This window comes from Aythya fuligula, chromosome 2, assembly GCF_009819795.1.
Source record: "Aythya fuligula isolate bAytFul2 chromosome 2, bAytFul2.pri, whole genome shotgun sequence".
Taxonomy (NCBI): domain Eukaryota; kingdom Metazoa; phylum Chordata; class Aves; order Anseriformes; family Anatidae; genus Aythya; species Aythya fuligula.
In genome coordinates this window covers 53893302-53911641 of record NC_045560.1, presented here as the reverse complement: position 1 = coordinate 53911641, position 18340 = coordinate 53893302, and the positions used below count along the sequence as shown (strand labels likewise).

General features: G+C 40.9%; 1 protein-coding gene across 5 annotated transcripts in view; it reads right to left on the bottom strand.

The window, feature by feature from the left end:
- TNS3 (tensin 3) overlaps nucleotides 1-18340 on the bottom strand; it is a 246082-nt gene that overhangs the window by 144243 nt on the left and 83499 nt on the right. For all 5 annotated transcript variants that reach the window (XM_032182218.1, XM_032182221.1, XM_032182222.1 and 2 more), the window contains one exon: nucleotides 2867-2905. In XM_032182218.1, coding sequence (XP_032038109.1) covers nucleotides 2867-2905 — 39 coding nt within the window. The remainder of the gene's footprint in view (nucleotides 1-2866; nucleotides 2906-18340) is intronic.

Genomic DNA, 18340 nt, shown 5'->3' with positions numbered 1-18340 from the left:
TGTCAATGCCTTGGCTTTCCTGATCCTGCACATCCAGACAATGTTTCTATACTCTTACGTGGCCCTGTTTTGACCATTTGTGCATTTCCTTTTTTTGCGTAAATTTGACCAGCAGTGCCTTGTTCTGCCATGCCAGTTTCCTACCTTCCCTGCTTGATTTATTACATATGGAAATAGAGAGCTCTTGCACTCTAGGGAAAGTATCTTCAAACAGTTGCCAGCTCTGAAAATATATTTCACCTACAGTTTTGCCTGCAATAATATTAAACAGAATTCCAGTTGTGTTTGGTTTTTTTCCTAGAACTAGTAAATGTTTAATTCAGAGACCAAATAAATCTCTGGCTTCATCTTTGTCAGTAAACTAAAACAGGTTAAGCCACTTTCTCCATCAGTACTGCTCAACCACCAGCAGGTCACAGAGTACTTTGGGCCCACTGTGGTGGTTTTACTCAGGTGGGCAGCTGAGCTCCACCACAACTGCTCTTCCACTCCCCCACCTCAAAGGGAAAGGGGGAGAAAATACAATGAAAAGGGCTCAAGGGTTGAGATAAGGACAGGGAGATCACTCAACAATTATTGTCACGAGCAAAACAGATTCAGAGTAGGGAGATTAGTAAAATCTATTGCCTGTTACCAGAGAAATGAGAAACAAAGAAAATAAACTAAAAACACCTTCCCCTATCCACCTTCTTCCACCTCCTCCCCCCGAGCGGCTCTGGGGAACAAAGCACTGGGGGTTGCAGTCAGTCTATAGCACTTCTCTTCCACCGCTCTTTCACAGTCACTCTGACCCTGCTCCAGTGCGGGGTCCCTCCCATGGGATGCCATCCTTCCCAAACTGATCCTGCGGGGGCTGCCCGCAGGCAGCAGCTCTTCAAGAACTGCTCCAAATATGGGTCTATACCATGGAGTCCATCCATCAGGAGCAAACTGCTCCAGCTTGGCTTCCCCACAGTCTGCAGCTCCTGCCAGGTCACCTGCTCCAGTATGGTCCCTTCCCCGCAGGCTACAGCTCCGGCCCAAAATCTGCTCCAGCGGGGGCTCTCCACAGGCTGCAGCCTCCTCCAGGCCACATCCACATGCTCCACTGGGGGCTCCTCCACAGGCTGCAGCGTGGAGATCTGCTCCACCATGGTACTCCACGGGCTGCAGGGGGACAACCTGCTCCACCAGGGGCCTCTCCACAGGCTGCAGTGGAACTTCTGCTCCAGCACGTGGAGCACCTCCTCCCCCTCTGACCTTGGTGTCTGCAAGGCTGTTTCTCCCAAGGCAGCTCTCCCAGCTGCTCTTATGGAGCAGTTCTGGTGTTTGGTGGTTTTTGTTTGTTTGTTTGTTTTGTTTTGTTTTTTCCCTTCTTAAATATGCTCTCACAGAGACACAAACAAGATCACTTACTGGCTTGGCTCTGGCCCACAGCAGGGCCCTTATCTAACATGGGGCAGCTTCTGGATTCTTCTCGCAGAAGCCACCCCTGTAGCCCCCACTCTAACAAAACTTTGTCACATAAACCCACTAGACCCAGATTAACCAGCACTGCCCCATGTTCACTTTTCACATAAAACATGTCCAACTGGAGTTATTGATGGTAATGACTGGTAACATATTCCACAAGTTGCTGCAGGTTTAAAATTGTTGCTGAACCACAATGACAAATTTTCCCTGTCATAACCAATATTTAGGTTGTGTACACAACACAAAACAATGAGCAACCACAGTTGACAATATACATCTAATACTGTGAGCTGCAGACATAAGAAAGGGCTGCTTTTCTACTTTCAATTTTAGGAGTAGTGCCACACAGAATCCTCAGACTGTCATATGTGTTAGTTCATAGAAGCGGCAGGTCAAAATCAGGAAGGACCTTCTATACATTCGTATTCACATTACTAATAATACTATGAATCGCTGATTTTGTTTTCCAGCCTTTCTTTTAAAAGACAATAATTAAAAGAATGAACCAACACTTTCATAGTACCTTTTTAGATAACATCTTTACCTGTATTTTGCCAGGAAGGAAATCAAGACACAAAAAATGTGTGAAGTGACTTGCTGAATTCACATATCAAGGCAGAAATGAGATGTAGAATCCCTAACTACCAATGGCTGCATCACATAACTACAATACAGAGTTCTCAGCCAACACTGGGAAATCAGCTGTTGACTGCCTAGTTCTAGAAACGATACTAGCAGGTGGCAGCACTGGTTCAATAAATCACAGTTACATAACATCCTCCAGAAGTATTTAATGGGAGCTAAAAATAACCAAATTCAATTACTCCCACCTGAAAAGGCCTATCTTTTTTTTTGAATTCCTATCCTGAGCAACCATGGATTAATTTCCTCACTTCCACCACCAAAAAAAACAAAACAAAACAAAATATAGGCCCTAACCAAAGGATCCTGTTTGTACTTTCAAACTGATATGAGACATCTACACATTAAAACAATTAATGGTTTGTGGGTTTCCTGATTTGTGTGTGTAAGTGTTCGGTGTATGTTTTTATTGTTGTTTTGTTTGTTTTTTACACACACAGACAAAAGGAAATAAGGTAGTAAGGATAACTACATCAAGTCACTGCTTCATGGACATATCAACGAGTTCATTTTAGGAAGAATCCTGAACAGCAGAAAACACTTAATCTAGCAAATCCTTAAATGCCTTACAAAATTCTCAGTAAAATAACCCAATTGCTTCATGGGATAGGGCACACACTAATAAGCTTCAAGATTAGACTTTTTATTTGCTGTGCACTCAAAGAGGAAAGTGGATGGTACAGTACTGACGAAATTATAGACAGCTACAGGAATAACCTATCCTATAACCTAATAAAACCTGATGGATATCGCTAGTGCCAACAATACTTACCAGTTCGTAGTTGCTCTGAAGAAAGCAAGGTGTCACCACCTAGAACAAAAAACAGTAATAAAATAAGGAAAAAAAATTTCTTCTTTTGCGAACAACCTAAATCTATTTATTGAGATCCCTCAAATACTGTCAAATCTAAGCAGAATCAAGGGGAACTAAGCAGACCAGGTGTATCCTCGGCCAGGAGTGTCCTTGGCTGATCTTGGCTACATTGCTTCCCCTCATATCCCAGAATAGTTAAAAAATATCGTGTGCTTTGCTGACATACTGTAAGCAGTGAAAAAGGTTCAAGGGTAATTCCTTCCTTCACGTTACATATGCAGGGAAGCATGAATGGCTTTTTTCACCACCACTACCCAGCCTTTGCAGCATTCTTCCAAGATCATCTCAGTTTTAATTAGTAAGTAACTATTCTGCTTTTTAATGAGTCTAGAAATCAATAATTCCCATTATCTTTTCTTTGCGCTAAATTTTGTTATGGGATGTGGGCTGAGCAGAGCAAGCGGAACAGATATTTTGTGGACTAACATAATTTCAGAAACTTGGCTCCAAAGACCCACAGACATAAAACTGCAAGCAGGCTTTGAGGCAAGTAGATATATATTATGTTCTCTCTCACCTGAAAATACTTACATTCATACAATATATACAGTAACAAGTTAACTTCATAAATATGTAGAGTTCCCTGAAGTTAAAACACTTCTTAACATGTTCTATATACATCACAAAAAGAACTTTGAATATTCAAAAACAAAAAGAAAGCAAGGAAAAGCATGACCAACTAGGATTATGTAACGATCTAGGGAAAGCAAATACTCATTTCTTTCTACATGTCATACAGCAGGCACCCTCAGACATCACACATATAATTGAATGACTGTGGCTCATCGATTTACTCCATTTAGATGAGCTTCAGTAACAGTAATCAAGAATGCTCACTTTAACAAATACTTTGAGGTTAACCCCAAGGAAAGCAATTTCTTTTAATATGTCCAATCTCACACTTATAGCTTTCCTGGACAGGCTCACCTCTCAGACAGCAGCGGGGAGCCAGAAACTATGACAACATCTGAACTACAAAGGGAATTTTCTCTAAGGAATTGAACTGTCCTATCAGCTCTCAAGGCACAGTACATGGAGTGGTTTACAGAGCAGGAGCATGACACATCATTTATAATCCTTAATAAAAAAGTATCACAGAATCACAAATTGTTAGGGATTGGAAGGGACGTTGAAAAATCAACTAGTCCAATCCCCCTGCCAGAGCAGGAACACCTAGATCAGATCACACAGGAACACGTCCAGGCAGGTTTTGAATGTCTCCAGAGAAGGAGACTACACAACCCAGCTCCCCAGGCAGCCTGTTCAAGTATTCTGCCACCCTCACTGTGAAAAAGTTTTGCCTCATATTTAAGTGGAACCTCCTACATTCCAGCTTGCACCCATCTGAAATGTATTTGAAGAAGCCCTTTCTGTTGTCCTTGACCCCTCTTGCAAGGTTTAACTCTAAGGAGGCTTTAGCTTTCTTAGCTGCATCCCTACATCCTCTGACAACAGTCTTATATTCCTCCCAAGAGGCGTGCCCCTCCTTCCATGATCTGTAGATCCTCCTCTTCCACTTCAGTTTGCCCAGCAGTTCTCTGTTTAACCATGAAGATCTCCTGGCTCCCTTTCTTGACTTGCTACCTGTTGAGATGCTCTGATCCTGAGCTTGGAAGAAGCAGTGCTTGAATGCTAACCAACTATCTTGGGCCCCTTTACCTTCAAGTACCCTGTCCATGGGATTTCCCCTAGCAATTACTTGAAAAGGCCAAAGTTGGCCCTCCTGAAGCCCAGGGCTGCAATTCTGCTCAGTATTCTGTTCCTGCCACCTGAGATCCTGAACTCCACCATCTCATGGTTGCTGCAACCAAGGCCGCCCTCAACCTTCACCGCTTCAACCAGTCCCTTCTTGTTAGTGAGGACAAGAACCAGCATCACTCCTCTCCTAGTTGGCACATCCACCATTTGCACCAGGAAGTTATCATCAATGCACTGGAGGAACCTCCTGGACTGCAGATGGCTGGTTGAGTAGGCCTTCCAGCAAATGTCAGGGTAGTTGAAATCTCCCACAATAACCAAGGCCTGTAATTGCAAGGCTGCTATCAACTGCCTGTAGAAGGCCTCGTAAACTTCCTCATCCTGATCAGGTTGCCTGTAATAGACACCCACAACAGTATCCCCCATGCCAGCCTGCCCCTTAATTCTCACCCAAGACTCTCAACTTACTCCTCATCCACCCCTGGACGGTACTCAATACACGTAGTTGCTCTCTCATGTAAAAAGCAACTTCAGCACCTTGCCTTGCTGGCCTGTCTTTCCTGAGAAGGACATACCCATCCATGACCACATTCCAGTTCTGTGAGTTGTCCCACCACATGTCTGTAATTGCCACCAGATCATAATCTCCTGACTGAACATGGATTTCTAACTCCTGCTTATTCCCAGTGCTACGTGCATTGGTGGACAGGCACTTCAGGGAGTGAGCTGAGCACGCCAATTTCACCCTAGGGGGGGTGGGAGGCCTCCCAGTCTTCATTAATGCTAGAACACTACCCCACTGGTGCAAGCCCAGCTACAGCCCCATCCCCCTCTGAATCTAGTTTAAAGCTCTCCAAACAAGCCCTGCTAATTCCTGTCCCAGAACCCTTTTGCCCCTGTGAGATAAAGCTTTCATACATATTACTGTCTGGCCTGGGGTCTTATAAAACCAGTCATTATCAAAGAACCCAAAGCCCTACCTGTAGCATGAGTCACGTAGCCAAACATTTATGGACTATTCTATTCTGTGCCACGTCATCACCCCAAATTGGAAGGAGGGAAGAGAAAACTTATGCCCCAGACTCTTTTCACCAACCATCCCAAGGCCTTGAAGTCTTTCTTCATTCCCCTCAGACTACGGGATGCAGCTGCCTCCCCGCCTATCTGGAAGATCAGGAGCAGGTAGTAGTCTGTCAAGTGCACCAGGCTGGGGAGCATCCTGGTGATATCCCTGATCTGGGTTCTACGTAGACTGCAGACTTCCCTACAATGAAGGTCAACTCTGCATATTGGGCCCTCTGTTCCTCTCTGAAGGGAATCTCCTACTACAATTACCCTTCATTCTTTCTGACTGGAGGCAGTCTTGAGGCACGGTGTTGACTGCCTACGTGACCTCATAGGTGGGCTTTCCTCCACATCCTCACCAACCTCTCCTTCAAGATCCAGGGCCTCAAACCTATTACAGAGGGGCACCTGGGGAAGCGAGTTAGGTAGGGAGGGGGGTTGCCTGTAACATTGAACTGGGACTCGCTTCCAATCCTCCTCGTCTTTTTGGTTCCCTCCCTCTGCCTCATAGTGACAGGGCAGGAGCTCCACCATCCTGGCACCCCCTGGCACGCTTCTCTCTGACATGCAAGGGAGTTAACTCCACCAGGCAATCTCCTGCTCACACGCCCTGATGCTCCTTAGTCTCTCCACCTCCTCCCTGAGCTCAGCCACCATGGTGAGCAGACCTTCCACCAGAAAACAGGTGGTCTGGTCTCCCCGCTGCCCACCCCCGGCAGTGGCAGGCTGAACAGCCTCATCTCTGGGCAGGCCCTGTGTCTGGGTCGCCACAGCGTTTTCTGAGTGAGCCCTCTGCGTAGTGGACACCATGGTAGGTTTGTAATCTCTCAGACTGCCATTAGTTGGTGCAGAACTCCTGCGCCTTGCCACACCAACAAACCACTAGAATAGAAAGACACATCTAGTCCTGTATGCAGCACAGACAAAAAGAGGCAAACCTGGTTACACCAGAACAAGCCACTCGGGTCTTAACTCTCAGAAGTAGCTTTTAACCAGCAGCATGGAAGGGTTGGCATCTCCACAGACGGGTCCTTACTTGTGAAAGAGATACACTTCTAATTCTCAGCTGTAGGTAAAATATTACACACTCGTGTAATAATTGGAACTGCTGCAGAATAAAATTGTCATCACTGGATCACATAAATATAATCTGTTTTATCCCTTCTCTCTGCTGTTAAACTCTGTTAAAGGATCATCTACTTCCCCATGACTAACCACAATACAGCTCTCCTATAACCTCCTCAATAATTACAGCTGACTCACTGCCTAAGAAAAAGCCCCTTTATTCTGACACAAGAGCACTAGGGACATTCACTGTCCCTAAAATAAATTAAATAGAAAAAATAATTTAAAAAAACACCTTACAGTGATTTTTTTTTTTTTTGGCAGATCTGTAGCATCTTATTCAGGCAATTCACCCAAACACAGGGCTGTGAGAAAATGGGAGCTAACACAAGGGTCAACTCTTCTGTAATTATTTTTCCCCTGAGTTTCACTATGCCTACAATGCCTGTACATTAACCTGACTTTACAGATAGACTCCACTTTCTTCTGGTTGCAGGTCTTGCACTGTTTCTTTGTTCTCACAAAGATCAACAACCATGTGAGATGGTACCACTCTGGGCCTACCAGTCACATAATACCCTTCCCAGTGTATACAGCAACCTCTTTGCCCTTGCACACTGTCTTTTATAACTATGTTGTCACTAAGCTGCAGATCACTCAAATGCATTATTCACAGCCAGACTTGCGTGTGCTGCTACTCTTTTCTAGCTACTTGACTTAATGCAAGACACACTGAGCCACCCCAGGTGCACAGACCTTTTGTCTGAATGCACATGCACAAATAGCATATTTCTTCTCAGATGAAGGAAAACAGTCAAGTATCCTGATTTCAGTTCTACCAAGCAGTTTCAAGAAGTTCTTCTACTGTTAATTCAGATATAGGTTAAAAGCAAAGTGCTGACGTGTTCACAGGGAGGCTATCATGAGGTCCAGACAACCAGAGTCGAGGTTATATGAATTGCCCTAATTCTATTTCCTGGTTTGCAAAGGCTTGAGATGTGCTAAAATTAGCATTCAGAGGAAAAGTATACAACTGAAAATCAAAATCGCAGGCTTCAATTTAATACAAATCTGGAGACCAAAGAGAATGTATAAACACCTCATTCATTGGTTTAAAAACTTACACATACAACAAGTGCAACAACTGTGCAAAACAATAAATTTCAGATTTTCTTGAGCCCTACTGAAGCTACAGTTAATTGTAAAAAAAAATAAAAAAATTACAATGAACAAGTTTGTCAGCTTTCAATAATAGTATTTTTATTATTGAACAAAAGATACTGGATACATTACTATAATATTTCATAGTTCAATAGTTCAGCACGAACAAGATGTATTTAGCCTCTACACTTCTACATGTTCACTTATTAAAAAGGAAAAAACAGAATCTGGGAAGTCCCAGTGTGTTTCTTAAAAATAGGTACCTCCTTCATGCCCAGATACACACATGCATATAGACACATTAGTCTACCCACATATAACCAGGTAAATATCTGAAAGCCAAACCACCTGTCCTTGTATACATAACACATACTGAATGAAAACACCTTCCTAGTGTGGTACTTCCAGAATCAAGTTTTGCTTTGAAAAGGTCCTGTACTGGTGGAAGAAGATTTAAGATAATCCCTCTGATGAAGAATTCTGACTCCAATGAATCTGTGGGTAATTTTCCTACCCACAATTGTAACACCAGTCACATGAGTTAATGAGTAACTGAACAACATGAGATAAATGTCAACTCAAACAAGAAAAAATGTCAACAAATGGCATGATACCTGGCACTAAGGAAGTAAAATATATCCCCGCTTGTTTTAATGGAGACACAACCAGTGCCCTCCACTGTTTCATAAAAGGCCATTTTCTTGGATATCCTATAGTTACATGTCAGTACATTTTTCACTTCCAGATGCATCTTTTTTTGTATTTCCCTTATTTTTCACCTTTTTTTCACAGAAGCAAGTGATCTTCCAGAGGAAGAGGCATTTTCAAAGAATGAGCCAAATATTATCAAAGCTGCATTTCAAAGTCCAAATCTGACACTATTAGACTACTATTTCAAAGCATGCAACTTAACCATTTAACTACAATGACTACAATAACTACATTTAACTACATTCTCCCAAGCTACAGTTTTAACAGGTAAGAACAGCTGGCATTTCTGCCACAACCTATGTGGAACAAAAAAGGTGTGCAGAAGGAAAAATCTTCATCAAACAAATACGTGACCTAAGTAACCTATCCATTCTAGTTCACTACTAATACAGTTCACTAAGCTTTTCACAAAATTGAGGAAAAAGGGTGAATAGAAACACGAAGCTAAGGAAAACCTCTAAATAATGTGCAGCTACAATTATGTTAGGAGAAGTAATAGCCTTTGTACAAATAATAAGTTCATGGACATTTTTAATGTGCATACGTGCATGTGTGTATGCATATAGAGAAACACCCCGTATGTGTATACCCTTTCCCTTCCTTCATTTCTCATGACATAACTTTCTCTTAGCTGATAAGATACTACAGCCTGCAAGCAACTTGCATTCAGTACAGACAATAACTCTTTTCTCAGGACAAATGACTAAAATGCAAGACTTTCTCAGTAATACACCACAGAACTTCATTTGTTCTTAACTACACCCTTTTCTTCTCCCTTCCTTCCTCCTACTGACAACTTGCTCACTTTTATACAGCAACAACAGGTAAAATTTAACAAAAAAAAAAAAAAAAAAAAAAAAAAAAAAGCACTAAGATTTGGCTCTGAAACAGTTGGTTTATGTTTCTTCATATTAATGGAGTTTCACTGTACTAGGTTTCATTTCAAGCACTCCAGGGCTGCTGAAGGGACAGACAACTTTTAGTTCCATCTTTTCCGAAGCTCTGTTTCATAAAGTCCATGCTGTGAGTTAAAATACAAATGGATTCTTATTAAATTCAAACTACCTGTAGTCATCATTTCACCCTGTGCAACTCCCATGCTTGCTCACGAGTTTCACTGCTTCCAATACCTGTCTAACATCTGGGAAAGATATATTTCAAAGGGAAGTATTAAAGATAACATGACAGCAATATTATAGCATAATAAACATGTTAAAATAGGGAGTTTTTTGTTTGTTTTTTTCTTTTTAATAGATACTACAGAGAAGAGGCCAATGTTGTAGAGGAGAAGGATTCTAGAACACAGCAATGGCAGACTTTTCTACTCTACATCACAGAAAGATAAAGACAGAAGTCAAATGTCAGCCTAGTTGGAAAAATAAAAAGGTTGGTTTTGTTTTTCTGTAATTTGGTTTGTATGTCCCTAGAACTGAAAACCAACCATTGCAGGACAATTGTTTGCACCTCACTAAGGGCAGTTTAATGCAAAAATACATACAGCCCAAGGAGAGAGAGCTCTTTGAATCAGGCAGCCTAAGGATATATGCAGCAATCTAGCAAATGCTTGATTTCAGTCTGTGACAGAAGGTCTGTAAGAGTCATCCAAAAAAAGCAGAGTAACCTCTCCAGCAGGAAACTCACAGAAATCCTTTGGGAAAAAAAACACTGGGGCACATTGCTCAGCAAGCTAAAGTAGTCTGAAGGGTTGAGGACTAAGGAGGAACCTTTCAGTTTACCACAAAAAGTATATTCTCAAGTTGTAAAGAACATACCCACTCTAGCAGGCTTCAGTTTCTCTGAGAGTGGAACCCTTTCTGGAGGCTGACACAAAGGCACTTGAAGTGCCTGTATTTTGTTACGGTATTTCTGACTTTCTTATATCACAATCCTGACTTTCATATACCTCTGGTCATTTTAACTTAGATTACAACCTTCTTCCTTTTAAAATATATGTTGAGTATAAAACACGCATGTTCCAAAGGTATCCAATTTTACAGCTGTTCAAAAGAGACACAACAAAATGGTACCGCGCTGTGTTAACTGTGGGAGGTATTTTCAATGTTTTCTTCAGCAATACAGAACAATACAAGGGAAGCAGCCTTTTAGAAATAATTACAAGTAATATGCTATGAAATGCTGTGTTATCACATAGAGATAACAAAAGCAAATTCTAATGAAGCCTGGACATTTCAGCTTGCTGATACAAAACAGGCAGGACTTCCACTGGCATGGGGTTCATAACCTTCAAAATACATAGTACTCAGTCTCTATGTGTTTCCAAAAAACTGTTGTTACTCATGTTGGTGTCTGCAGTTCAGTTTCCATTCCTTCATAAAGTCGGTAAGGCAACTGCTTGCAATCTAATGCTGGCATTGCTCCACTTTTTGGAAATGAATATTGCAAGAGGGAATTCATCCAGTTCCAGGAATATACAGTCTTCACCACTGCCTCTAGCCACAGCAACATATTGTGACACAGCAATGGTTATATTATACCTGCTACCAAATTATTGCCACTGTTGATTTTCAGTGTACCATCCAGGATGTTGTTACTGCCTTTAGCTCTAACAGCAGAAACAAAAGCTATGGCTCCTACATAAAAGCTAAGAGCATCGCATACAGTAGTGGTAAGCAAATTTTTAAAAAATAACTCAAAGAAACAGGTGGTATATTCTGGCAAGCTATGCAATTCCCATTTCCCAGAGACAAATATGGGATGAGCTATATAGTGTGCCATGAGAACAATTCCCAAGCAACAGTAATGTAAAATGCATCATTCCCATGTTCATTGATACCACTTTAAAAGGCTGAAAAATGCTTACTGCTCTTAAAAAAAGTTATAAGGCATGTTACAAGGATCAGAACTAGGCAGAAAATAAACGGACCAGTGAAGAGAACTGAGATCCTTCATAAAATCAACCAAAACAGACCAGTATTCAAGGCAAGGAAATGAAGAACAAGCAAACAAATTCTCCTAAAACATCCTAAAGTTTTCAAGTGGGAAGTTCGTATCTGTCATGAAAATATAGCCTATCCAAGTTTTGGTGGTGAAGGAAAGCAATAGCTTTTGTAATAAAGACTGCAAGGAAACAAATCTTGAAATTATAACAGGTACCAGCTGGGTCTTACATAAGAGCCAGTTTTCTGAAACAGTTAAGACTAAATGAGACATATCTAGAAACACTAGTATATTCTAAAATACTTTTTAATTTTTGGAAAGCCCCAGAAAGTTAACTGCCAAGCACACAACCCTCCAGCACAGCAGTTCTGCTACTTACACAATGAAAGGTTTATATCCATAAAAAGCAATTTCAAGTCCTCTTGCCACTCAATAGCTTACAGTTCTGGTCGAATGAGAAAGCTTATTCATTAAACAGTTCATTACAGTGATAGCATAACCTAACAGAGGGCAAAATACTGCTTCTGGGGACAATCAAGTAAAATCTAAAGACCACTTTGAGCCACAACTGTCAGTTACAGCACTCACAGATTAATCTCAGACTTCAACTGCAAACATTTTATTCTAGTCCAATGCTAGACAGCACTAAAAGCATGCATGGTAGTATAACATGTTAATTACTTCCTTTGAGGAAAAAAATCCCTGAGGTCTTAAGCTGTACTGAATGTGTTCTGATTTACCGATTCCACAAAAATGTGTCAGCCACAGAGGTTCACACAGTTGTCTCCTGGAAAAAAACATGGCACAAGTTTTCATTTAAGGCCTTGATTCCCTCTGCCCAAAATCTGAGAGGGTTAAGGAGAAATTGTACTCTATTCGTGCAACCAAATTAAAAATATTTAAAAAATAAGAAGAAGAACAAACAAAAAAGCTTCCGATGAACCCTTTGAGAAGCAAAGTCACCACTATTTGGTCCACTGCTGCTATGGTAGTGTTAATCTACACTTTTAACATAGTAATTTTGCAGTAAAGACTTGACAGCATTTTGCTGTTCTCAACAAAATAATTTTCTGCCAGGTTACTCATTTATTTTTAAAACAGAGTTTTACTTCAAAATCACTTAAAAATTAACAAACACTGAGTATTCAGATGAAAAGTGTCCCCGGAAAAATGTTTTTCTGAGGAATTTTGACATATTAAACTGTAGTGTTCAAAATGCAACTGAGCATAAATATGAAGCGAGATTATAAAGTTAGATATAGTAGAGTAGTACTTTGAACTGTCAGTACCTGCCCAGTTGAGTCGAGCACAGCTGTCTCTTTAAAAATTATTACACACTGACATCCAACAAATCTGGCTTCTGCTCTAATACTTTATTGTGTTAAACACTCAAAGAGGAATTCTCCCCATCCTTTTGAATAGCCATGCTGAATTCCCTCAACAGCAAACTGGTGCAGCATGCAAATTAGACAGGAAAGAAAGAAATAATTATTACCCTCAAAAAGAGAAACCTCTGGCAATAGTTTGAGAACTGGTAACATTAAAGATGTTCTTTTTCCAAACCAACCAAGTATCACTGCTACCGTAGCAGCAGCAACCTTCCCAATAGTTTCAGTGAGGTAAACGAAAATATATCCGAGATCTAATATTAGCAGCAACACGGTAACCCTGGCAATCTTAGCCACTTTGTCATTTGAACAGAAAGTGCCTCATCTCCACCCGGAAGAGTCCAGCTTGTTTACTTGCTTCTGCTGTCAATCCTTCCCTGGTTTCACCTTCCTAGTGAACTAAAAATACAATAAAACTAACAATATAATGATGATTTTATTTTTTAATAGTCACCCTTACCTGGGACTACGTGTCAAAATGCTCTCTCTTACAGCATTACTGGAAGTCTAGACAGGTTCTGCCTTACATGCGTTATGGCTTTAGCAGTTAGAGAGTAACTCTCTGTCCCTCTGGACTGCCAAGGGCCACTGATTCTCTTCATGGGCATGGAAAGTATCTGCCTTCATGCCCACCCTCTACAAGAGTGGGCCCAGCCTTATAACCTTAATACAGTACTCACAACGTTTATTCACAAAACAATTCAGGAAGCACCCATGTGACAAAAGACATCCAATCATTCTGAGTGCCAAAACAGTTTGGGCTTTAAATCATTAAACTGAAAATAGCTAACAAATAGTAGTCATTCCCCTCACATACAAACTATTTTCACAAAACACATTGAACATGTATACCAGGACCAAAATCAGCTGTCACTCCTGCATTATTTTTATTGCTGTGATTGCTGTCTTCCTCCCCATTATAGCATTTCCAGTAACATTTTTACAGTAATTCAAGCTATATATATTTATTTATTTATTTATATACTTTTTTTCATGACCGTCTTTCCTTGCCTGTTAAAAAGCCTAAGAAAGGAAAAGATCAGCGTGTCACAATGAAGAATTAGGTGGGATGGAGGACAGCTTTACTCCAAAGCCTCTGAACAGTTTAAGCTACTGCTGATCAAAGAAAAAGGGAGATCAGGGTCAATGGAAGAATTGCATTTTCTCAAATACAAATGCCAAGAAAATTATAATAAGCAAAACTGTGGCTTTTGAGTAATGTAACATGACAAAGTGTCATGTCAGTTTTTATCTTTTACAATTAAAACAATTTTGGTGGCTTTATATGTGATAAAACCCTAAAAACATGTTATACATCTATTATTTCTCTATGAAGAATAAACTACAGAATTTGAAAGTCATAAAATATTTGGTCTAGCCTTAACAGCATTCGAGTGGCACACTATAGTTCAGAAACCAAGTCTGAATATGGATTTTAGACTCTCAATAAAAAATCTTGAAGCTTTGACTAAATATGCACTCCACTGAGATGTCTAGATAGCTAGAAAGGTGAAGAAGGAAGTGTGCTGAATAAAACCAATATTTAATTAATGCTACCAGAACTGGAAAAAGCTATAGAGCCATCTGCAATAATATACTGGTTTCTTTGAAATATGAATTCAGACTGACAAAGAATGAAACCATATTATGAAAAGAAAATAGCTTCTTGGCTTAGGCATGGTAAAAAATCTTCAAGGTTGAGTTAAGGATATATGCGATGCTCACTAGGAAAGCTGAGCCAAGGCTCAAGAGCTGGATCATACTCTACATCATTACACACCTGATCCAGCAAAAAAAGAATTGAGCAAATCATGGAAGCATTAAGGTTTGCAAAGACCTGCAAGATCATCTAGTCCAACCATCACCCTGCTACCAATGTCACCCACTAGACCATGTCCCTAAGCACCATGTCCAACCTTTCCTTGAACACCCCCAGGGATGGTGACACCACCACCTCCCTGGGCAACCTGTTCCAATGCCTGACTGCTCTTTCTGAGCAGAAATGTCTCCTAACTTCCAATCTGAACCTCCCCTGGTGCAACTTGAGGCCATTCCCTCTACTCCTATCACTAGTTACCTGTGAGCAGAGGCTGACCCCCAGCTCCCCACAGCTTACTTTCAGGTAGTTGCAGAGAGCAATAAGAACAAACGCCTGAGACTCCTCTTCTTCAGACTAAACAACCTCAGTTCCCTCAGCCGCTCCTCACAGGACCTGTGCTCCAGGCCCTTCACCAGCTTTGCAGCCCTTCTCTGGACATATTCCAGTACCTCAATGCCCTTCTTGTACTGAGGGGCCCAAACCTGAAGACAGCACTCAAGGTGTGGCCTCACCAGAGCAGAGTACAGGGGGATGACCACCTCCCTGGTCCTGCTGGCTGCACTACTCCTGATACAAGCCAGGATGCCACTGGCCTTCTTGACCACCTGGGCACACTGATGGCTCATGTTCAGGCGAGCATCAATCAGCAACCCCAAATCCTTTTCCTCTGCACAGCTTTCCAGCCACTCTGCCTCAAGCATGGCGCGTTGCATGGAGTTGTTGTGACCAACAACTGGACCTGTCACTTAGCCACGTTGCACCTCATGCCATTGGCCTCTGCCCATTGACCCAGTACAACACCAAACTAGGAATATGTATTGACAGAATATGAGAACATTCCCATTACGCATACAACCATGTGTCTTCCTATTAAGATATGAACTTTTCGAGACTCAGAGCAACAGTGCTCTCATATCCCAGCACTGCCAATGCAGTGAGAAAGAGGCCCATTGCATACAAAAGAGACTGAGAAGCTGTACCTGAGGTCAAATGCCTCTGTAAGGCCCTGTGCACACCAGTATCCTTGATGCTGTACTAGCAGAGATGCAGCAGACAGCTTCACAAATAGCTTATGAAAGTTCAGGGATTTCTTCAGAGGACACTGATCCACTATCCCCCTTACGGCAAAGCCCATTCACTCATAGCTCTATTTCCCCAAAACAGGATTAGATTGCTTCAATCCTGAGTAACCCATCTGCTGTTCACCTAAAAACAAATTTGCCTGGGAGACCTGTTCACATATTTATTGCTTCCTACATGAAAGTACTTCCTGACATCTGTTCTGAATTTGTGGATGCTTTATTTCCATTAATTTACCCCCACCAGTCATGCCCCCATACCTCCTTTCAGGGCTAAATCGCAAAACAGTAACTTGACATAAATGAATAGCTCCCTTAAGATTTTATACCCACATGTCCACTGTGTTCACTTGTTTTTGGCTTACCCCCCTCACACACAAACAACTATAAGACAGTGAAGTTTGGGCTTTGGGGTTTTTGTTTGCTTTTAATTAATCTTGCCTTTATAGCTCATCTAATTTTAGTGCTGGTATCTGCATCATCTAGTGGGTTTATGCTACATAATTTCAAATGTTATAATCTTCCTGCAACTGATTTAATAGCACTGTGTGCAACAGTCTGAATTTGTGTAATCTAATATTTACCATCTTGTTTTCACTTGTCTGTGTAGCTTCTTTTTTTTTTTTTTTTTTTTTTCCCCCCACAGTGTTGCCCTATGTTTTGAAATATTACTACAGTTTTGCCTGCGTTTGTTTCCACTATATTTGTCAGGGACAAGAGAAAAACCCTCACAGAACCTATTCAGGTTTTAGAATAAAACAAAGCAGGTGATGTCTCAAATGATTCCAAAACTTGGTTCTTCCTTCATTTGTACATTCTGATAAAACTCTGTCTATTTATTTTCAGGTTTGCATAAACTTTATTTTAGTGGCTGATTTATATAGCTTTTATTTTTTTTTTTTTTTAGTTTTCATGTAGATGCAATAACGAAGGAATTCTTTAGACAAACTCTTAAAACCTGCATAGTAGTGCTGCCAGTGGAAGGCCTGAGCTGTTGTTTTTACCTAAACATGTTTACAACATTAGCTGTTTTATTATGCAGCTTTATCATTAGACTTGAGCATAATGCTTCTATAAACACGTGACCCCAGCAGGCTTTCAAGTAATGCTTCACTCTGCTGATGCATATTTTTTTTTAAAAAAATGACTACAGGATGTCAGAAGTGAAGGGTCTAGAACACAAGTCTTATTGCCTGAGTGGCTGAGGGAACTGGGGTTGTTTAGTCTGGAGAAGAGGAGGATCAGAGAGCTTATTGCTCTCTACAGCTACCTGAAAGTAGGTTGTGGGGAGCTGGGGGTCAGCCTCGTCTCGCAGGTAACTAGTGACAGGAGTAGAGGGAATGGCCTCAAGTTGCACCAGGGGAGGTTCAGATTGGAAGTTAGGAGACATTTCTTCTCAGAAAGAGCAGTCAGGCATTGGAACGGGTTGCCCGGGGAGGTGGTGGTGTCACCGTCCCTGGGGGTGTTCAAGGAAAGGTTGGACATGGTGCTTAGGGACATGGTCTAGTGGGTGACATTGGTAGTAGGGTGATTGTTGGACCAGATGATCTTGGAGGTCTTTTCAAACCTTAGTGGTTCTATAATTCCATGATTCTAAGTGCAACATTCTTTGTTCTCATTCCCTTCCCTTTCCAAATGCTTTTCAGCTAAATACTAACACATTTTTATTTGGGGGATGTTCAACTAATATAGTTATTTTCCATAAGCTGCGAATGGGGTAGCTTTATTGCAAATGCAGAGAGTAACACTTGTCTTGGAATTAAAACATATTCTAGGGAAAAGAGGTACTGGAGTCCATGATTCTTTTTCCACAGAATTGAATCTGAATCAGTGTATATAATAATGCCTATTACTCAAGGGTGCCTGTAACATCCTTAGATGGTCTTAATATATTCTCAGTCCAGCTTAAAAAGCTATGAGCACCATTCCTGCCTTCATCCAATAACCAAATGAAAATACAGATGCCATGTTAGGCAATAAAAGCTAAAATCAGATCTGAATCAGGATGACCACCAATATAACAAGATTATATAACATTATTCCAGACAGCCAACTGTGGCTTCATATAAGTAGGCATAAAGAAAACATTTCCAGAAAAATGTTGGATATAAGCTACTTGTTGTCCTCCTGCAACTTTGAAAATCAGAAAAAAAACTCTAACCCTCTCATATGAAATCACTGAATACTCAATCAGATCTTGTTCCTGCAATCTTATTTTTCTATTGTAATACATACTAGTGATTTATTTTCAAATAGTTACAAAACATATATATAATATGAGCATCTTGATAACAGTTACGTTATTATTTACTTCCAGCACTCCATCTTTTCAACACTCAACACTCAAATGCCTGAGAGCATAAATACTAGTTGAAATACACTTTCCTGTTTACAACATAAGGTACATGCATGATCTGATTTGTCTCCAAAACAAGTTTAAAGAATTTCTTACCACAGCCTCCAGCATCATTTCTATACTAACACTGCC